Genomic DNA, 22,644 nt, shown 5'->3' with positions numbered 1-22,644 from the left:
ATTTCTCTTTTCTGTATTTATTGCTGTAATATCTTGTGGGATTAATGCACATATTTAGATATAATGCGCATTTTTTTTTTTTTTTTTTTTTTTTTTTTTTTACAACTACGATTAATGCACAAGTAGGATTAATGCACATATTTATACATAATGCACATACTAGGGAACATTTTTCTTATTTCTTTTTCTATTTCTCATGATTTAATCCTTCTCTTGAGAGTTTGAGGAGCTGCAGCTGACCCAGTTTCGTCTTAGGGATCAATAAAGTATTTCTGATTCTTGCTCTGATTCTGATTCTGATCAAATTTCCACAGCACAATAATGACGGGTCATGTGCACATGCAGTAATAAGATAATAAATTGGCTTTATTCAATACAGGACATTGTCAAATCAAATACAAATGTTATTCAAAAATGTAACACAAAAATCTCATTGGTTATACAAACATTCAACTAAATATTAAACAGGTATGAAATATCATCGTTTCTCATCCATACAGTGCACATTCAAAACTGACCACCTATAAATCAGTAGTATTATTTCCATGTAAATTCTGCATTATTACTTCAATAGAATAAGGCATTCAGGGCTCCACAGACAATCCAAAAAATAAACATCCTAATTTAAATTTTCAAGACAACATCTCAGTAGTAACCCACACAGAACATGCAAGACAGTTCACATCTTTTCAAGTTAAGACTGTTATTGTACCACAGGTATTACCAGCTTTTTTTTAAGAGTCAAAAAATTATAAACAAACAGGCTCACCGAGTTTGATCTGATATGGAAACCGAGTTGCTGATGATATAAACAGGGCCAGCCAGACTCACTCAAAATCCCCACAAACAGCGACTTGACATTTAATTAAAAGGATGAAGTCGGCATTTCAGCTTTAATTAGGAATGTGAGTTTTTTTTAAGGAACTTGAGTTCACCTGGTCGGCCCCACCTGTCCATAATTTGGAGGAATGTTTGGTGTAATTATCAAAAAAATACCTTCATAACAAAACTGCACACATGCATTTTAAGACTTGTAAAGGTAGTAAAGAAAAAAATATGGTGATACTGGGTGCTGCTGTATCAAAAAAAAAAACAAAAACAACATTTGGATTCACATTGTTTTTGGTTCAGTGGTGAGAGATTACACGTTCATCAGCAAAGATTATTTAATAACAATAATTAATTTAATACAGTGCCACCGAGCTGCTATATTCTACAAGCAAAAGTAAGTTCACGATTTGTTTCTTGGGTTAAAACAGCTGAATTGTTTGTGTTGCTACAGTTAGTAATTTTGATCGAGGTTAACTCTTACTTACAAAAAATATTAGGCTTATAAAACCTAGTTAACAGAGTGTCTACACCTTCATTTGTAAAGTTGCCAAAATTTAACAATTATTATTATTATTTAACTTAACTCACTTCATTCATCTCATTCTATAAATCTGTTAAAATTGACTACACTTCACTCTAAGCCTGCAGCCATACTATAGATGCACCAGTTTTTTGTTTGTTTTTTAAGGACAAAACCAGTTTTATTTTCCTTCTGATCAAGTGTTTTTTTAAGCAAAATACCATATTAGTTTCATGTAATTGCTAGTTGCACAGTTGTATTGTGTGACGCATTTCTAGAAAAAAAGGTAAATTACAAAATCAGCCACAGTGAAAATAATACAGGATCAATACCTTTCTTGCTTTTTGAGGTTGATATGGGTCAATACCACTAGTCTGCCATTACATCAGTTTATCCCTAAACCATACTGCACGCCATATACACACACACACACACACACAAACACACACATATAGAACATGGAATGTATGAGGAGTGGTGTGTATAGCCTCACTGTCTGTAATTGTTTTTCTTTTTTAGGCTGACGTTACATGTAAAACATTTTTCATGCAACTTGGTCCCGTGCATCTGAGTTTTTGGAGTTCCATCCAATGAAAATCAAGAACTGGGTTTTTTTTTTTGTCATCATTAGGAACGTACGGGTTTGGTGACATAGCAACAGTAAACGTTTAATTTACCACATGGAGCTGATTGCATGGAAGTTGCACTGTGTAACATCGGCCGTACACCGACTCTCTCTCTGTGAGGTCCTGTCTTCGTTTGGACCATCTGTCTCAGTATAAAACTGTGATGTTAAAACTGAGAGACAATAATAATAACTTACATACTTTATTATGGTTTATGATTTTGGCTTTTTTTTTTTTGAGAACCCAATCCAGTCTGTTTCATCTGCCTCATCAGTTGCACTGATGCTGCCAGAGGTAAACAGAAGGGGGCAGCATTGCTGAATAATCACACCGTGGTGGAATGCTTCTGTGTGTGTGTGTGTGTGTGTGTGTGTGTGTGTGTGTGTGTGTTTGTGTGTGTGTGTGAGCATGCACTTGTCTGTTGCACGAGAGCCTGTCTCCTCTCCTGCATGCATGACAGCACGCCTGTTTCTTTAAGCTTTTGAGTTTATTCGCATGTGTAAATATTTGTGTGTGTGTGTGTGTGTGTGTGTGTGTGTGTGTGTGCCCCCTCCTATCCAGAGTAGTAGTTGGTGGGTACAAAGGGCATCTTGCTGACGACGGCGGGCACTGCTTTCTTCCTGACCTCCACCTGTAGAGCGGTCCCGTTCTTGGCGAACGCTGCATCCACGTAACCCATGGCAACGTTCTTCTTCAGGCAGGGGGAGGGGCAGCCGCTCGTCACCTCACCTGCACACACACACACACACACACACACACACACGAACAGATGAAATGTAGTACTCTTAATGTAAACGGTGACTTTTTCCATATGCACAAGTGTCTGTTTTTTGTGATTTATCGCCAGTTATTTTGACACCAGTGATTCAACAAACATCAAGTTCATGAAAGCTTTTACAGTTTTCTCTTCTAAACATTTGGTGTCTGCTAGCTCTTTCATGGGAAAAAAATCTCTGATGTTTTATGAAGGCACCAATATGTTGTTGTTTTTTTTAGGTCAATACCAATATCCAATATCTTCCCACCCATAACAGCCAGTACAAATACACATTTTTGTGAGAGTCATGATACAAATGCAGGTGCAAAAGAGATTAAGGTTTTAAATAAAAGTTATAATCTGTTGCTAATGTGACTGTTGTATTACGTAACATACACAACAGAGCCAGTTTCACAATTAACCCAACACTAGCAATAAAAATAATACAAGGCAAACATATTTCTTTTTTAAAGTGGCAAAAAGCACTGCAGCAATGGGTGCTTATTTCCAAAGGTGTCACCAAAATAAAACCAAAAATGAGGATCTTGCAGATGTTGAGCGCATTTATGACATTTCTGCTACATCATACATTCAAAAACAGTGAAGCCTGAGCTTGAGATGAACTTTCAACTTTGCGTGTGTGTGCATGTTTCTTCATTTTCTCAGTGTTTCCTCTAGGGGGTCGTAGCAGTTTTTGTAGATTGGGGGTAATTTTTCTTTTCTTGCTTGGGTGCAACTTACAGCCGTAGTGCAGCTTGCAGAGGCTTTATCATGATTCTTAGATTATTCATTGTAAACTAAAAAACCTACAAATGAAGTGAAATGAGGATACAGTAAATCTGATGTTTGACGACACCCTGGTGGATCTCTCACCTATGACCTTGCCGTCGGAGCTGAGTATGGGTGTGTGCTGTCTGACGGGGGGTCCGGTGGAAACCAGGCCGACTCTCTTCCTGGCCGTCTTCGCTTTGATCTGCGGCACGATGATGGCAGCGCCGGGGAAGTCCTTGGTCTGACGCCGACGCTTCCCTGTGTGTGAGAATACGAGGCGACAAAATCAATAAATGCAGCATAGCGGGTTGTATGTGGGCCTAAAATGAACACAGACAGACATGTGGACACGTGCAAAACTCCTTTATACCAACTCATACAGTTATGTTGTGTTTGTAGCTGCATTCACGATTCAAATCAAAATTCTCTTCACTTTTAGTCTATATTGTATTTCAGTCTGTATTGTATTTATCCTCGATTTAACCAGGGTCATCACACTGAGGATAAATCTCTTTTTCACTGAGCCCTGCTAAAGAAGGGTAGCACACACATTCAAAATAATTCAAACAAATGAAGGACACTGCACATAAAAAAAAACATTCACAACATTAAAAATGATACAGATGTCTCGAGCCATGCCATTCAAAAGCCAGTTAATAACATCAAAATGCATACACACACCTCGGATCAGAGTGTATCCCAACAAAATGAGTTAATACTGTGTGTTAAATAGAAATTCTAGATAAAAGTGCAAGGCAAAAATTTGAGGCTTCAAAAAGCAATCAGCGACGGCCAATAATATCAGCCTGTGCCTCATTTCTCACACCTTCATCCCACTACCAAAAAAAAAAAAAAAAAATGATAAGAAATCTGCTCAAGGCTTAAAAATAGCCCCTGCTGCTAGGCAAAAGGTTTCCTGTGGGTGGTAAGTCTATCACATTCCAACCCAATTATTTTTTTTTTTTTCTGTTTTTCTCTTTTCTCTCAATGGTACAATCAATTATATATTACAATCATATTAAAAAACCCCGTGGGCAAGGTACATAACAGTTAAAGCAACACTGCCATCAGTAATTTTTTTTATGTAATTTAAATTAAACATACATGCAAGCAAATACACCAATATATGTTGGTACCGTCAGTCATTAAGTCTAATTTTTCAGCACACCTTATAAGCAATTTAATTTGATTTTTTAATTTTTTTTAAAATTCATTATTATTTTTTACATTTTTTTTTAGGATAATAACTCTTTAAACTGCATTGATATAGATGGAGCTACACTCTTTTCAATAAAGTGCTATTCATTTATTATTACACTTTTATTATTATACACTTTTACTGTCACTATTGACAGGTATCTGGCTTTTACCTTGCCTTTAATATTATAGAAAGAACTGACAGTTAAGAAAATAAACTGTCCAGTTACATATATATATATATATATATATATATATATATATATATATATATATATAATTTTTTTTTTTTTTTTGCTATCCTTTTCCACTGTATCCTTGACAAAAAGATTCATAGCCTGGACAAATCATTGAAAAACAAGGCCGCTATGTCCCCACATTTGGTGAAAGCTGCCCTGGGTGTAACTTTAACTGTTGGGCTTTTCTGTTTGTTTGTTCTTTCAAAGTGAAAATGCATCATTCCCCAGAGGTTCATCAAATTTGACCTGGCAGTGTCCGAGATACTGCACATGAAGCTTACTGCCCTCTTGCCCTGATGGTGGCGCTGTGGCAGACCAGTCAGGTTTATAATCAAAATGCTGGACCCGAGTGTGAGGGAAGGAGCTCCAGCTGAGGTGCAGCTCCTTCCCTCAAGTTTCATCCAAGCAGCAGAGGCGCAAAAATGACACGTGGGATGGACGAACAAAAGAGACACACAGAGAATCTACAGTCTCTTCCCTGTTCTTTTATGATGGGGGACAAAAACTGCTAAAGCCTCACCTATGGTCCAGACCAGCGTGGCCTCTACAGGCGTGGTCGTCTCATCAATGTCGTTGCCATAGAGACAAAGCCCCGCCTCCAGCCTCAGACTGTCCCTGGCACCCAGACCGGCCAGCTTCACCTCGCTGTTGGCCAGCATCTTCTCCGTCAGCTCCACCACCCTGGAGCGAGGGACCGAGATCTGGGAGAGAGAGACCCAATCACATCGTAAAGAGAAAAAAAATAGAGAAAGAAACTTGCAAGAAAAAATATCTCGATGCGCAGAATAATGTCACTGAATTTGAATTTGCTGTCTTTGCTGAAAAAGTCTCTCATGTCAGAAGTAATAAATTAATTTCCTGCAACAAGACTTCCTGCCCCATCTCACCCTCGTATCAGAGATCTTGAGGAAGTAATTCCACATCTCAAGTCCACCACCTGTTCTCTGGACATCCCTAACAAACTGTTCAAATCTGCCTCCCACTGCTTTACAAATGACACGGTAAATATTATTCATTTCTCTCTGCAGACTAGCCTTTTCCCTCCTTTTCTCAATTGTGCTGTAATTTCAACTTTGTTCAAGAAAAGTAACCTAAGAGTCAAGAGAATGGAAACAAATGAGCAGCAGCTTAGACCCATTTCCATCTCAGCTGTTTAACATAAGATACAATCTGTTCAATAAAGGCATAAAAAAAAGCTAAAATAGGTATATGCTAAACTTTTGAGTGCACGCATTTCATTTTCCTTCTATTGTATGTAATAATTTATGCATTTCCTTTTTTTGGCCAGTTGTTGGTATTTGGTTGGTAATTATGGAGAGATTTTTGTAAATCCACTGCTTTTTGTTATTATGTGAGGCATGTTGTGTGTTTTTGTTGCCATGGTTTGTAGCAGTAAAAGCAGAGAGAGCACAGCTTATCAACTATTGAACTCAAGATTTTTTTGACTGACAGTTTTATTGATCACTAAGATAGCAATGACTTGGAATGAAGTTGATTTGATGTTTTAAAAAAGTATTTTTGATGTAGTTGAGCTACATTTAGTCATTTTATTGTAGCTCAGCTTGCTGCATTTCTCTGGTGGGGAGCTTCAGTGGAGTGAAGCTTCATGTAATGTACAGTAACAGTAACAGTGTACAGCTCAGCTCACTACATTTTCCAAGTAGCTTGCCCAACACTGGGTATATATGTGACATGGTGGGACTTTAGGAAAGCTTGAAGCTTTTTATGAGGCAGTTTTAGGAGGAAGTTGGAACTTTAAAGGAATGTTGCAGCATGAATGGAGTTTTGTTTCACTTCCATATGTCTCTTATATCACTTTCTGGACCTTACACAATATTTTCTATTTTCCTTGTTATTTTGCAGAGTAAACACTGTGCAGTAAACCAGAGACCTGTAGCATAAAGCTGGATTTAGGCTTAGCGAGCTAACTTCAGGGTGTTCAAAAGTGTTCATGCCCTACGAAGCGTAAAAACACATAAGAAAAAAATCTGTTTGTTTTTCTCTCACATTGTTTTCAAGTTTGAAGAAAAGAAGAAGGAATTCTTCTTGATTTTTTTTTTTGTTTTGTTTTTTTTTCACTCATGACACCATCCAACCCAAAATTGATCTTGTAGACTGATGTAGTGATTAAAAATATTTTTGAAAATAAATGAGGGGAATTTGATTCAGAGGGTTAAATAAAAGTCTGATAAAATACACACCAGCCTCTGGGCTCCTTTAGGTTTCCATTAGTTTGCTCATATTTAGTATTTAGGGTGTCTGCCCTGAAAAGTCCATGAGAGTTGATGCCAAATGTTTTACAGTCTTTAAGTGACAGTGAAATAATATTTAACCAGCAGAATAAACTGATGCTTTATAAAATGAAATATCAAAATCAGTTGAATCAAAGTGACGATTCTGATGAAACTCAAACTGAGGGCAGACCTCCAGCGAGGGTCGACCCTCACTGTTAGAGAGGGCCAGTTCCTCTGAAGGAGTGTATGGCTGAGTGGGAGACACATTTATTTATTGATAACACAAATGTTACTGTAGTCAGATCTACTCGTGCCGTCATGGTGGGGAAGTAATATTATAATCGCACTAATTTACGCACTTACACCGTCGGCGATTTTTTGCGAGCATTCCTTGAGGCTTCAACTGTGATGCTTTTTGCCTGGATGAGGGATTTATATTCCTCGTATTTATTTAAGATTATTGTCTGCTCGTCCGCCGTAAAGTATGCGGCTCGGGTGGATTTTTCCTTGTCTGCGATTGGTCGTATGCAGCAAACCCCGCCCTTTTTATGGGAGTGCACACAGATCTAGATTGGAGAACCCTGGGTTCAGTTAGCGAGTTGATAGCCGGCTTCGTGGTGCCGAAAATCCGGATTGGGGATGTCTGGTTAAGTGAAGCCAGATAACTAAGAGAAACCCCGGGCATGTTAATCCAGCTTTATGGCCCCAGATACAGGCCCCAGATCTACATTTTCCAGACTGTATCTGTTGGATCTGTTGTGTTGACTGAGTTGTCACTGACAGGAGGGTCATAATATAACTGGAGATAATATTAGCTTTTGGTTGAAGATGAAAATGAGATGTAGCAGTTCATTTTTTTGTCATAAACTTCACTTCATGTTGTAAATAAGAGCTAAACACACACTGCCTCTTTAAGAGCGCTCCTCTTCCTGGAGTGAATCAGCAGCTGAACCCCTCCCACTTCTGTCTGACCTCAAACTTTACGAGTTTTATTCTGCCCAGATATTTCCTGCTTCTCAGATCTGACAGTTTAAAGACGAGTGGAAACAACACAGTGTGAAGGACAAGAGCCCACAAGCCGGTTTACAGCAGATCAACGAGTGACTGTGAGGAAAAGCTGATGTTTGCTTTGGATCGGAGCACAACTCTTATCTGTTGATAGAAAGTGAAACTAGCAGACGTTTCACTGTGACTGAGAGGGGAAATGGCTCAGCGAGGAATTCAGCCGGACTCAGCAAAGTTTTGCTGTTCCATCTGTCTGGACCTGCTGAAGGATCCGGTGACTATTCCCTGTGGACACAGCTACTGCATGAGCTGTATTAAAGACTGCTGGGATGGAGAGGAGCACAAGGAAATCTACAGCTGCCCACAGTGCAGACAAACCTTCACACCGAGGCCTGTCCTGGTGAAAAGCACCATAATAGTAGAGTTACTGGAGGAAATGAAGAAGATGGGACTCCAAGCTGCTCCTCCTGATCTCTGCTACGCTGGACCTGGAGATGTGGCCTGTGATTTCTGCTCTGGGAGGAAACTGAAAGCCCTCAAGTCCTGTCTGGTGTGTCTGGCCTCTTACTGTGAGCAGCACCTCCAGCCTCACTACGATTCAGCTCCATTTAAGAAACACAAGCTGGTGGAAGCCACCATGAAGCTTCAGGAGAACATCTGCTCTCGTCACGATGAGGTGATGAAGATTTTCTGCCGCACTGATCAGCGGTGTATCTGTTATCTCTGCTCCATGGATGAACATAAAGGCCACGACACAGTCTCAGCTGCAGCAGAAAGGACCGAGAGGCAGGAAGAGCTCAGGCTGAGTCGGCAAAAAATCCAGCAGAGAATCCAGGACACAGAGAAAGACGTGAAGGTGCTTCAGCAGGAGGTGGAGGCCATCAGTCGCTCTGCTGATAAAGCAGTGGAGGACAGTGAGGAGATCTTCACTGAGCTGATCCGTCTGATTGAGAAAAGAAGGTCTGATGTGAAGCAGCAGATCAGATCCCAGCAGAAAGAGGAAGTGAGTCGGGCTGAAGAAGTTCAGGAGAAGCTGAAGCAGGAGATCGCTGAGCTGAGGAGGAAAGACGCTGAGCTGGAGCAGCTCTCACACACACAGGATCACATCCATTTTCTACAGAATTACCCCTCGCTCTCACGTCTCAGTGAATCTACACACTCACCCAGCATCAACATCCGTCCTCTGAGCTACTTTGAGGATGTGACTGCCGCTGTGTCAGAGCTGAGAGACAAACTACAGGAGCTTCTTAGTGAGGAATGGTCCAAGATCTCACTGACAGTGACTGGAGTGGATGTTCTACTGTCACAACCACAGCCCAAGACCAGAGCTGAGTTCTTACAATATTCATGTCACATCACACTGGATCCAAACACAGCACACACACTGCTGTCATTATCTGAGGAGAACAGAAAAGCAACACGAATGGCAAAAGAACAGTCATATCCCAGTCACCCAGACAGATTTACTGATTGGAGGCAGGTCCTGAGCAGAGAGAGTTTGACTGGACGTTGTTACTGGGAGGTGGAGTGGAAGAGGGGAGTTTATATAGTAGTCTCATATCAGGATATCAGCAGAACAGGGAGCGGGGCTGAATGTGGATTTGGATGCAATGACAAATCTTGGGCATTGATTTGTTACATCATGAACCGTTACTTCAGACACAACAATATCAAAACTGAAATCCCGCTCCCTGTGTCCTCCAGAGTGGGAGTGTACCTGGATCACAGAGTCGGTATTCTGTCCTTCTACAGCGTCTCTGAAACCATGACTCTCCTCCACAGAGTCCAGACCACGTTCACTCAGCCTCTCCATGCTGGATTTTGGCTTGCAAGTGAAGCCACTGCAGAGTTTTGTGAGCTCAAGTAGACAGGAGTGATTAAAGCAGTTCTGTCGTCTATTTCTATGACATCTGTGTTGGTAAGCGCTTGTTTCTGTTGTGTTTCTGCACTGCACTGGCCACAGATCACCTGTCACTCAAACCGTGTGGGCGGGACTATGACTCTCTTTCTAGGTCTCAGTTTAACAACATCAGTTGAAATACAAAAGATGTGTCTTTTTTTCTTTTTTACTCAAGAACTCCACATATATCAAATATTTTGTTGCATTTTTATTTTGCTGCTAAAAGCTCATTGCTGTGGTTTCTCAGTCCTGCACTTCCCAGACGTCACCTGTGGCACATTTTGTTCTTGGTCTGTTCAGCCGTGGTGGATATAGGTTGAACTCCATCAGTCGACAGTAGAGAGAAGCCAAATGAACTGCACTTCACCGGGAAATGTAAAGAAAATATCACTGATTAAACTGTTGAAGAGGCTCTTTATGATTCTTAACTTCACTCAATATTTACTGTAACATGTTTTTGCTCTTCCTGTTTTGCTGCTTAATGGAGTCAGAAGTGTGTTTGCACTCGTCCTTCTTTGTGGCTGAACAGCTGTTTGTTGATTTTGTTTCAAGTACTTAGTAACTATGATGTTTTTTAATGCACTGCAAATGAAATGATTCTTCTTCTTCTTGTCAGTGGGAAATGATGCTGATATAGAAACGTCTGTTATGAGATTTTAGTGATTAGGTGTGTCAACCAAGTGAATGTTTATGAAAATGAATAAAAAATATTTCCAAGAATCAACAGTGTTTCTTCTGTTTTCGTTCCAGAAAGTCTATCAACCAGCTGAAGAGAATCTGACAATAACAGGACAGCATGTGTTGACTGGTTTACCTGCTAAAACACAAAGAAGTGCTGTAATGCCCTCCATGAACAGTAGAAAAGACAAAGTGACAGGAGGGAGAAATACCTGCATTCAAAAGTCATTTATGACATTTTACTGTGTCTGGGATGAAATGAAACCAGCTTTGATCGACACTTTGAGCTCAGAACTGAACTGCGTTTTCTTCACCTGGGATTGTGGACGCCATTCCCATTTTTCTTCTGTTATGAAACCAGAATTTTGGGTGATTTATTGAAATTTAAGGGCCTGTTTGAAATCCAGTGTGTTGCTATGACAGGACACGATGTTGTGTTGGTGCTGAAACTGATGAATGGTTTCATTTCACATCTAAAATACATTTCAGGCCTTCAGATCACCCAAATTGCCATAAAACATACATACCCAGCCACGGACCTCACTGCGCGTTAATTCATGATATACATTGAAACAACAAGTCCAAAGCATTAATTTTTTAAGACACCTCAGTAGAGGTGATGGATTTGGGGCATGGGTGTCTGAGCCAAACGTCTTTTTATTTTTTATAGGTGTTGCAATATAGGGGCATAGATGAGGTGCACGGAATAGAGGCACTGTGAATGAGCCAAACACACAACACGGCACTTTTTGGCTTTTTGAATCCGACGCTCCTGACCTAGATCCATCAGGAATTAATAATTACAGATCAACTTTTCAACTTTTCAAATTTAAAAAAAAAAAGAAGTACACAAACCACTGGATCAATATCTTTCAAATCATGATGGATACGATACATACCGGTCTGGTTTCCGAGCCGGTCATAGTACAAAAACAGGTCTTTTAAGAGTAATTCATGAGCAGTGACTCACAGAGAATCTCCATTTAAGTGTTGCTTATTTTATAATATGATATAAAGAACTGCTCACCTCCACCCCGTCCTCCCCGGTGTATCCACAGCGCGTGACCCTGCAGCCAGGAACGCCAAACACTGTGGCCAAGGTGGAGGTCATGAAGGTTAGTTTGCCCAGGTCCTCCTTCAGCCCCGCCTGCAGCACCCGGGACATGGACGGGCCTGACAACACACACTCAGTTAGCTGACAGTCCTGGGCAGGAGGGCAGGGCACATACAAAGTCAGGTAATTTAAAAAGGAAGGAAAATCAGGGAGGAAGAGAGGAAGGGAGGGAATATTTTACCTTGCACAGCGATCAGCGCCTCATCCAGAAACTCCAGATCCACGTCCAAACCTGCTGCTTTAAACTCTGCTAGTCTGGCCTAAAGTAGTTAACACACACACACACACACACACACACAAACACACACACAAATTATCTAGCTGTCTGTATGTCCACTCTCTGTCTCTGTGTCCATCTGTCGGGGTGTCTACCTTCATATGAGCCGAGTCCTTGTCGGCACAGCCGGCGTTGGACACGATGTAGAGGTAGCCTTGGTCTGTCTTGGTCACGATGAGGTCATCCATGATCCCGCCCTTTTCATTGGTGAAGAGAGACAGTGTACCCTGAGAAGGAGGAGGAGGAGGGCAAAGAGAGAAAGTGAAAGAGAGAGTAAGCATATATGCACATCAGGTTGTGTAATTGTCATTCTAAGTGTTTTAATTCATGAGGTTTTTGGGGAATCTGTCCCATTCCCTGAGCGATGAGAACAAAATTATCCCTGAGTGTCCCTGGATAGGTAATTTTCTCCCGCGCTCCAATGCCAACAGTTTAGCCCACACTAAGTTGAGTGATAGTAAGCAAGTAGCATTATCTCATTAGTGAAAAAAATATTAAGTGTCTCTAAAGCTAAATGGGGTGTCATCTTAAATTATAAATGACTAAGTTTGAAAGGTTTTCGTAGAGAAAGTTCAGATTCAGATTCAGAAAACTTTATTTATCCCATACGGGCAATTCAGTTTACAGCTCCCAGTGCACACAAAAGCACAACAACACAACAATCATTCATTGGCCATACAACTCTAATGCTCAATTGTCAGTAAATCAGGTGAGTTAATGGATTCCCAGCAGCAATATCTTGTACATGGCTCATATGCAAAAATAAGTATTCAATCAAGGAAAATGAATAAATAGGATAAAAATAAATAAATAGGTAAAGCAACAAGCACAAACCTACTCATTAAAACTGGCATTCATCAGCCTGATAACTGAAGGGATAAAAGAGTTTGAGTAGCGATTTGTCTTCCTCAGGGGTTCATAGTAGCGCCGCCCTGAGGGCATTAGAGTAAAATGCCACGAGGGTTGATTCTCCCTGTTTCCAATGGGAAGTGAAGGTGGTGGGTGATGGGAGACAGCAGAAAAAAAAAATCACTACCCATTGAATGAATACATGGCCGATCACTTCAAATAGATCCAGAAATAATCCTCGCTATACCGGCAGTCATAAATTAATGATACTTCATTTTTTAAATTTATGAATCTACAGGCCGTATGCAGCTAATAAACACTGACAACAACTTTGATGATGATAGCTGCTGACAAACACTCAACATAATGTGTCAGTAAGGAGCGCTGGAACAAATGATCCACCGGGTACAATGACCAATGAGCCAGAAACTTGATATTCTGTTTCAATAAAAGACAAACAGCATGTGTCTCTGTTTATATGTCACACAGCACACAGTTATGTCATCTCACCTGGTTGTCCTGTAGCTCTCCAACATCTGCAACCACCAGAGACTCCATGAACTTCACCCGGTCTTTGCCATGGACTTTGGTCTGACAAGGAAAATACAACAAAACATTACAACTATATGCAGCAGTGTCACTATAATTTATGGATTCCTAAATGGCAGCTCACGACCCAAAATGGATGATGGGTCATTATTTACACTATGGAGATGAGTACACAGCTTCAACACTGAATTCAGCACATTTGCCACTCCTGTATTTGTATGTTCCAACTCCAATTTCAAGAATTTCCCAATTTGGGATCACTTAGGTACATGTATCCATAATTATCTGTATGTGAATGTGTTTATGTCCATTTGTTTTCATGCACGACTGCAGGTTTTTATTCCACTCAACTCTAATCTGAGCACTACTTTGTCTGCTTCATGCTAAACTTGTGCAACCCTTACCAAAAAGTAGTATACTCAAGTAACTTATAAGTATACTTTTTATGAACTAAGTATACTTTCTGTGAACTAATACTTAGGTAAGTATACTTTTCAGATTACTTTGAATGTACTATCAGGAATATACTTAACAAAAGTATACTTAGTTTATACTGATGAGTACACAGACAAAGTTTAAGTATAATCCAAGTATAACATACTTGATATACTTTAAGTATATTATCCAATAGTAGTTAAAACTTAGTCCAGTATATAAAAATGTTGTACCTGCTTGCAACATGGAGTGTTATTTTACTGTATTAGCTGGCTTGTTGTATAGCTATTTTACACATTGGCTGCTTTGCCATAACACATACACTGTGAGTGAACCTGTAGTGTACTGCTTATACTTGACTACATTTACACTTAAATACTACTATATTTATGTATATACTGTTTATAGGTTCAAGGTTGCCAGTTGCTACAAATATGGTTGTAGTATGCATCAAGTATAAGTAAAGTATATTCAAGTACATTGAAGGTAAAAGAGTAGTACACTTTTAAGTTTATAAAAGTGCAAAGTAAGTAAAGCAATAGTGTACTTGAAGTACACTAATGAGTATACGAATGGTTTACTTTAACTAAAGAATAGTACAACTCAAGTACAGGAAATAGTATAATTTAAGTATACTTATATATAAGTAAAGTAACTTTGAAGTTTACCCAAGTATACTCAAAAATGGGCCAAATCAGGGTACTTTTAGTATAAGTATACTTTGTAAGTATACTAACTAGTACATATGTAAGTACATAGTACTAGTACATAAATACAAGTATACTTGGTAAGGAAAGTATACTTGATAAAGTATACTCAAACTCCACTTAAGTATACTTGGAAAGGTAAACTAGAAGTTTACTTCTTTTTGGTAAGGGAAGTCTGTTGCTTTGTGCACATAAATACAATCAAATAAAAAAAAAAAACATATATAAAGTATGTCTGCTCATTTGTGTGTCTGCGTGCTCCCGTTTCTCTCACCTGTAGCATGTGGCTGACGTCGAAGATGGAGCAGTGCTCCCTGGTGTGCATGTGTGAGACGATGTGACTGTCTTTGTACTGGACCGGCATACTCCAGCCTGCAAACTCCACCATCTTCCCCCCCTGCTCCCTGTGGAAGTCAAACAGCGGCGTCTTCTTCAAGGCAGCCTGAGGACAATAAAACTACACTCAGTACACAGATTAAGTGCAAGAACCACACCTGAAATAAGTTTATTTTGTCATGCTGGAGGTTATAGCGGTATAATCGATGCAGGTGTTTCTCAAGACTACATTTCCCATCAACCCTTTTGCAACATGTGGGAAATAAGAGGTAGCTACTCTCACTCACTGGTGTCACCGAGGAGGATAAACATGTTGGAAGTGATTTTTTTCATCGACCTGTCATTTAATTTCCCATTTTCCAAATCCAACACACAATGTAAATGCAGGTAGGTCTTGTTTGCTTACAGTAACTATCCTAATGCATCAAAAAGAGCGCAGCAGTAATGACTTTTTGATGCTTAATTGCTCGACATGGTTTTTGTTATTCAATCAATCCATACATGCAAAATCCACAGGAAAACCAAAGCCAAAACCAAACCAATCTTCATAATTTTTTTAAAAAACGATTATAGTGGCATAGCAGTAATTAAATATTGGGAAACAAACATAATGTCCCACATTTTGTGAATCAGTAAGCCCTGATTGATGCAACTGTTAGTGTCATTTATATGCAGCAATGTACAATGTCCATAAAAAAATGCTCCAATAATGCCTTCAGTCACACACTGAGGGCATTATTGATGATTTATAAATAGCATTTTTTGTTTTTTTTTTTCTTTGACATAATAACATCACTCAGACAAAGGCGGAAGCATTAAGGTGACTTATATCACACTCTATCTGCTGCACTCCTGGACTCTGCTCTTTCCCCTCTAACTTTTGACCTTTGAACCAGCCGATGCAGGGGGCTTATCACTGTAGCAGCAGTGCATTATGGGACAGTGTGTGTGTCGGTGCTTTCTAAAAGGCCTATCTGTTTTTTTACTATCTGTTCTGCTCATTACGTGGATGCATGTGTATGTGAACGCGTGCACACACACACACACACAGAAGCACTTAATCATCTACTGTATGGGGCAATCCACATAGTTAGGACTTCAATCTTTTTGCCCTTTTCTCTGTGCAACACGCAAAATTAAACCTCTCCTCGGAAATGACTGGCTATAATTGAGGCGTAAAATAAGAAAAGGTGTCCCTGCAGAGTTCAGCTTTATCTTCGCAGTTTGATTCAGTGCAGAAGTATAATGTGATTCATTTATGCTCCTCATTTTCTGACTGCACCATTTCAATCAGTTCACACATGCTCTTGGCAGAATAATGAGGAATAGTATGCAAGTACTAAATGAATGAATGAAGGAATGAATCTTGCCATGGGACAAGTCACACTACACACAGCCTCTAATGTGGTCTCATGAGGATATTTGGCCAGCTCTACGGCCTGAAATAGAAAGAGGGTGACTGTATGATGCAAAAAAAAAAAAAAAAAAAAGTGAGAAAGAAAGGAATTTGCCAATAGGTGTGCTACAAATTATAAACACTTCAAGGCAAAAAATTGGCTCAGTGAGGCAGCTACTCAGTTGCAAAATGTTTTGTGTGGCTTCCTGGTAGCGGCGGGCTCTACGGCCTGGCGGTAATGAGGAGTCAGTCACTCGTGGCTTTAATAAAATCAGTGAGGCAGGCGGAGAGATGGAGGACGGCGTTCTGCTGGGACAGATGTACATTAGATCTGCATGAGCTGACTGCTGTGACACAAATAACAAACCAGGATGATGAGCGTTGTAACACGCAGTAACACCGGAGAAAAAAACAGTGATTTGTGGCTTTGTGAGGGTTTCTGGAGGCCAAAATACCATGAAGAAAAACTTTAGATGGATATCACAGTTAAACGTCCAAACAGAATCCAGACAAATAAACAGCAATGTTGTAGGAGATGAAATAAATTTACTGTAAAAGCTGCTGTAAATTCACGCATGAGTGCCATAAACACAATATAAGTCACTCTGGGAATATTAAACAAATATTATGAGAATTTCATAGCTCTAATAAGCAAAACACACCATAAAGCAGCATCGTATCACAATAAGAATAATGTAGCGAGGGCATAGCAATAACAGATATCCTACCATTAAGTTAGTTGAGGTCTTAATGCTCACTATTTTATACCATAGACACACTATGAGTTAGTGTAGGGATATTATATCAATATTATTTAGATAAAAGAGATAATAAAGTACAAAGAAGATCTATAAACTCACTTTTGGGTGGCACAGACACACTCCTCTATGGGAATAATGCAAGAATACTGAAATAATTTTATATTAATACCATAATAAATGAAACACACCTTACAGGAGGATGTACTGACGAGGAGGCACAGGTTAAAGTAACTCTGGGAATATTATGTAATCAGGAGCACAATGTGCCAAGGATAGGGACTAAAATCATACGAGCATTTTCCCAAATAAATCCACAGCACCCTACAATGGTTCGTTGTGCAACACACGCATTATAATGGCAGCTGGTCCGCTACCTCTGCACTTGAAGCCCGTCTCTGCTGCTGCTGCTGCGGCTGCTTCCCCGCAGAACCGGATCCAGCGACCCGCAAACTGTCCCGGGCAACCCGGAGCCCGCAGCCCGCCCCGCCGCCTCGACCCAGCAACCGAGCCCACATCCTGCCGCCTGGTCCCCGCTGCAGTCACCGCACACACCCGGTACGACCCTCGGTGGGAAAACTTCACGGTGTGGTCAAACTCTTTGGACTCCGCACTCTGTCTCTGAGGAATTCCTGCTCCCAACGCAAAAAACATCAAAACGGCCGTGACCGGGGCAGCAAGGACTTCTGGGAAATGTAGTTTATCAAGGAAACGTGCCTCAGGAGGCGTTTTAAGACCCCATGCAAGGAACTCTTACTTTCTTGATTTGATTTAGCTCCTGTTGAAACCAGTCGGATATCAGTTTGGGAGAAAACACAATTTTATTTGAAGGGACAGGTGGAGGAGAGAGGATGTTTAAAGATTTGTGAAGGTTTTATTTGGTTGAAATTTGAATTTACACCCACTAGTGCAGGATGATGTTACTGTTTAAGATGCTCTGTTTTTACCAGAGGAAGAAATGTGAGGTGATTTCATGGGGATTTTAAAGTGGCAGTGACATGACAAAATAATTTCATCCTTTTGCCATATCGTGATGGAAGTCTACACCAATTGGACAACAGTTGTGTGACCATTTTTATATTTTAGCCTATATAAAAATCCCATTCCTTTGTCAAAGCAGCCTACTTTTAGCACTGAGGCCAGTTCATGAAGGCCGGGAACGGAGCAGCAGAATAAAACATATAAAATGAATTTCTGATGTTTGATCACTCATTACGGAAAATCAGCTCATTCCGCAAAAAGAAGAGGCTGCATGAAGCTCTAGGCTTTTAAACGTTTTCATGTTCTGGACTTTTGCTCAGCCACCGACCCTGTTTCAAGGGAATTCAAATCGAGGACCACCCTGAGATATGAAAAGACATTTTGGATTAATTTTAAGTGTTTGGATGTCATACCTGAGCACTGACAAACAGATTCAAAGTGCTGAAATTAAAATTTAATGTTAAAAATATCATTATTATTCATTTTCTGTATTGCAATTCCAATTAATCAAATTACAGGGAAATTAAACTATTCCTCATTTTGCAGAGGACGCCCCCTAGAAGCCCCTCATGGACCCGTAGGTGTCCCCAGACCCTATTTTGAGAACCCCTGACTACACAAACACAAACTCAATATCATTATCACAAATAAACCAGAACTATGACTTTGAGTGTTGTCGCAACATCAGGTAATGTGATTGGCAAATAACTTACTTATATTCATTACATTTTCCATTTATTTTAGCATTTTAACAACTTTAAGCATTTTTTTCTGCCATTTTAAAATACATAATGCACATTGCACACTCTTTATTGTTGCTGCTGTGTTGCACAAGCTGCCAGCACTGAAATTTGTTGCACATTTTTCCTTCCTGCACTTTTGTCCGTAACATGTTTGTGCACTAGAATTGTCAGTTACACATATGTATGTCTCCCCGCTATTCCCATTTAAATTTTATTTTTCTTGCTAAGTTCTGCTGCAACAGTCAGTTTCTCTACCAGAATCATTCAAGTGTCACCCAATGTAATGTCTGCCATTCAGGGAAAAAGTGGCCTCTCGATTCCTGAAAAGGTTCAAGGTGTCTTTACTTGCACTTTTGAGGTTTCACACCCAGGTGCATTTCTAGTGAGTCTCTCCCTCCCTCTCTCTCTCTCTCTCCCTCTCTCTCTCTCTCTCTCTTTCTCTCTCTCTCTCTCTCTCTCTCTCTCTCTCTCTCGTGTCCCCCCCTCATGATGCCCTCCACCCAGATTACTGAGTCATCCTTTGGCCTAAGAAACTAATAATACCACCATGTCTCTGCTGCTATTTTAGGCCGTGAGGGTCTGCAGTGTGTGTGTGTGTGTGTGTGTGTGTGTGTGTGTGTGTGTGTGGCAGTGCAACAGTGCTGAGGGAACACTTTGAGACGGGGAGGGGGTGGCACTAGGGCGTCTACAGTTGCTGACACAAACACACACACACACACGGAGGCAAAACTAAACTTTGAGGAACCAGCTGGACACAGCCCATTGGTTTTACCACTTCAAGGATTATTCTGGAATATATCTGCTTGGATTATTCATCAACTTTGAGGGGGATTATCGTCGCCGCAACATGTGACTTTAACTTTACAGATTAAGTTTTTGCTGTCTTGGAGTGTGTGTGTGGGGGGGTGACATATGTTTTGGCAAGCGGGTGTGTGTGTGTGAGGATTTGGAAAGGAGACACACACTCACACACATTTTAAACCCAGAACGAAGAGCTTTTTCCTTTCTATCTTTTTTTTTTTAATTGTGACTGAAGGTGAGTGGGGCGAAAAGTTGAAATAAGATTTTTTTTTTTCCTTCCTTGTGTTTTTGTTTTATTGGGTAAAGTCGATGTGGTGTGTCGGCTGTGACTCGGTCAGGTGGTAATTCAGCGAGCTCCTTATTCATCCATTCATTCAGTCGGAGGAGTCTGAACTGTCCTTTGGCCCCGGACTCAAATTCCAGCAGCATTGTACCATTATGGCTTTGACGACTGGCTCTATTAATAGCTCTGATAATTTGGCTGTTTATAACCGAGCTGTTTGTTTTGTCTTCCACTAGACACACTCTGAACCCAGCTCCTCGCTCTCTCTCTCTCTCTCTCACACACACACACACACACACACACACTCAGTCGCCGACCTAATACACTTTTATTTTAAAAAGCACACAAGGACTTTCCCTCTTAGTTCATTATTTCCCTCTTTCTGTATCTCCTCCTCTGTTTCACCCTTTTACCCTTTTAACACACCTCCTCTCCTTCCTTTCCACTCACATATTTCCTTTACTTTTCTGTTTTTCCTTTCCTTTCCTTTCCTTTCCTTTCCTTTCCTTGAGTTTAGCTGTGCAACAGATCAAACATGAAACAGTTTCAAAACAGCAAGTGTAGGAAAGAGAGTTACAATGTGAATGGAGAGTAAAGCTAAAGGTGGGGAAATAAACAGAATTAAAAGAAATTACAACAACTGTTTTGATAGTAGCAGAACTCTCTTGTGATAAATGGGTGGAATGAAAAAGGTGTAAATTGTAAAAATTGTAAAAATATGAGTGCAGGGCAAACAACAAAGTGTTTGAATTCATGTTGATAGCTCTCGGTGGCCATACAGAAATACTGCAGTGTTTAGTTGTACAGATATGTTGAAGCTGCACCAGGCAGCAAAAATACTTTGAATTTCTAAATGACAAAATGGACCTTTGACAGTGCCTTCCCTTTTATTTGCCCAAATAAAATTCTGCCTCCCAAAAAGCCGTGAGCAGCTGCCTCCTTGCCTTTAAAGTTCAAAGTTTTCCAGCAATTGGCTCTTGCTCTGATTTGGAGAAATGACAAATTGCAAAGTTGGCCATATTTTTATTTTTTGTCTTTCTCCCTCTAATTCTTGTCTTTCTAGAAAAGATACAATATAGAGATATGAAGAAAGGGAATTTACAGCTTTAAAATCAAAGAAAAAAACTTTTTTCCCATCTTTTCTTCCTTTCCCACAGTCATTTGCCACATGAACTCATGCTTTACACTTTTGCCCCCGTCTCTGTTTAGTGTAATGCTTCTGTCCCACTGTAGGATTGCATGTGCACATGTGATGTCATGTAATATCCATCTGTGTTGTCTTGCTTCACCAATAATGGGAGGGAAAGAAGGGGGAAAATGTGTAAAGCTGCCTTGAGAGACTTTAGGAAAACTATTTACACTATCTCTGAGGTATATTGAGGGGAAGTAAGGAGGGAAACAGCGAGTGGACGAGCCGACGCTGTGCTGATCCTGGTTTCCCTGCAGGCGGAGCGATGTCGAGGCCTCCCTCCTCTCAGACCACCCCGCAGTTCCACAGGATCAGTGACCGAGATCTCACCGAGATCGAGCTTCACTCTGTGGACTCCATCAGCGACCTCCACCGCACACACCCCGAGCACAGCCACAAAGGTACACACACACACACACAAACATGGCACAAAAACAACATGCAGCCCATGAAGCTGAGCGCAGTGCGTGCTGCATCTTGGAGATTCAGCTTCTTCGAGGCAGAGCTGCTGTAGAGGCAGAGATAATCTCATTGGTTGGCTTAAACCTCAGTGGGCGGGGCATAAGCACTACAGTTTATCTGGTACAATGAAGCAAAGTGATAAAGACAATATTATGAAGCCTAGCACTAATTAAGGTTAAAAAAGGTATTATCTGGGTAATTTAGTCATCTCGCTGACCATCCAAGATAAAGAATATCATGGTTGTGAATATAAGATAAAAGAGGGTGTGGCCACTTCTATTTTTTAATTTAAGAAAAAGGTTTTTAGCTCCGACCATTGAGGTTTAACTCAACCAATGGGATTATTTATGCCACAACAGCAGCGCTATCTCTGGAGTCCATTAGTACTGTACTATGATGATGAAAATTGCCAACCAGAGTGGAAAATGAGAGTCTGTGCAAAGAACCTGGAAAGTTTCCTCAAGTTTTTTATTTATTTATTTATTTATTTATTGATAATTTGGTACATCCATGTTCTCTTCTTCTCTCGAGTCGCTCCGCCAGGTGCTACAAGGCGTATTTCAGTACAGGGAACAAACTGATGCTGCACAAACAGGAAAGTGGATCTGAAGCTAGCTGTTTCCTGTTATCTGAAGTTTCCACTAATTCAAACCCAGGAATTACTGTACATATATGCAAATAACAGCAAGGCCACTGCATTTGTGTCTAATTTCAGGAACAAAGCCGCCACGCCCTGCTCACAGCCCCTCCCCCAACGGGAACCTCTACCTCCGAGACATCGCCGCCGCCAGTCACAGAGGCCAGCCAGTCAGCAGGAAATGGCAGAGCCGCCTGCAGGACATGTTGACGCCCAGCTCGGCGCGCGCCTACGCCATGGGCTGCGCCATCATCACTCTGCTGCTGCTGACCGTCTTGCTCATCTTCTACTTCCTGGGTGAGACGCTTCACAGTTCACTAACTCTTGCTTTATTGTAATTTGCAATTTTCCTTTTCTTCTCAGCACACA

General features: G+C 40.5%; 2 protein-coding genes across 2 annotated transcripts; one reads left to right on the top strand and one right to left on the bottom strand.

Moving 5' to 3' along the window:
- Nucleotides 1–2,385: 2,385 nt before the first annotated feature.
- Nucleotides 2,386–17,862, bottom strand: amt (aminomethyltransferase). Its single transcript, XM_030055225.1, has 9 exons — nt 17,557–17,862; nt 14,964–15,131; nt 13,509–13,589; nt 12,245–12,376; nt 12,054–12,132; nt 11,786–11,931; nt 5,462–5,642; nt 3,608–3,763; nt 2,386–2,706 (listed from the first exon to the last, which is right to left on the bottom strand). Exons 1-9 carry the CDS (start codon nt 17,695–17,697, stop codon nt 2,531–2,533), a joined length of 1,260 nt encoding a protein of 419 aa, XP_029911085.1. The 5' UTR covers nt 17,698–17,862; the 3' UTR covers nt 2,386–2,530.
- Nucleotides 8,380–16,200, top strand: LOC115361676 (tripartite motif-containing protein 16-like). Its single transcript, XM_030055220.1, has 2 exons — nt 8,380–10,008; nt 16,120–16,200. Exons 1-2 carry the CDS (start codon nt 8,380–8,382, stop codon nt 16,195–16,197), a joined length of 1,707 nt encoding a protein of 568 aa, XP_029911080.1. The 3' UTR covers nt 16,198–16,200.
- Nucleotides 17,863–22,644: the final 4,782 nt, after the last annotated feature.

This window comes from Myripristis murdjan, chromosome 7 (assembly GCF_902150065.1).
Source record: "Myripristis murdjan chromosome 7, fMyrMur1.1, whole genome shotgun sequence".
Taxonomy (NCBI): Eukaryota; Metazoa; Chordata; class Actinopteri; order Holocentriformes; family Holocentridae; genus Myripristis; species Myripristis murdjan.
The sequence above is the reverse complement of the archived record's forward strand: the minus strand, read 5'-3'. Positions and strand labels throughout refer to the sequence as shown.

Coding starts and splice junctions, on each gene's coding strand:
- LOC115361676 (XM_030055220.1), top strand. CDS start 8,380: ATGGCTCAGCGAGGAATTCAGCCGGACTCAGCAAAGTTTTGCTGTTCC. Junction 10,009..16,119: donor TCCATGCTGGATTTTGGCTT/GCAAGTGAAGCC, acceptor CCACATAGTTAG/GACTTCAATCTTTTTGCCCT.
- amt (XM_030055225.1), bottom strand. CDS start 17,697: ATGTGGGCTCGGTTGCTGGGTCGAGGCGGCGGGGCGGGCTGCGGGCTC. Junction 12,377..13,508: donor GAGAGCTACAGGACAACCAG/GTGAGATGACAT, acceptor CCTCCTTCTCAG/GGTACACTGTCTCTCTTCAC. Junction 12,133..12,244: donor AGGACTCGGCTCATATGAAG/GTAGACACCCCG, acceptor TAACTACTTTAG/GCCAGACTAGCAGAGTTTAA.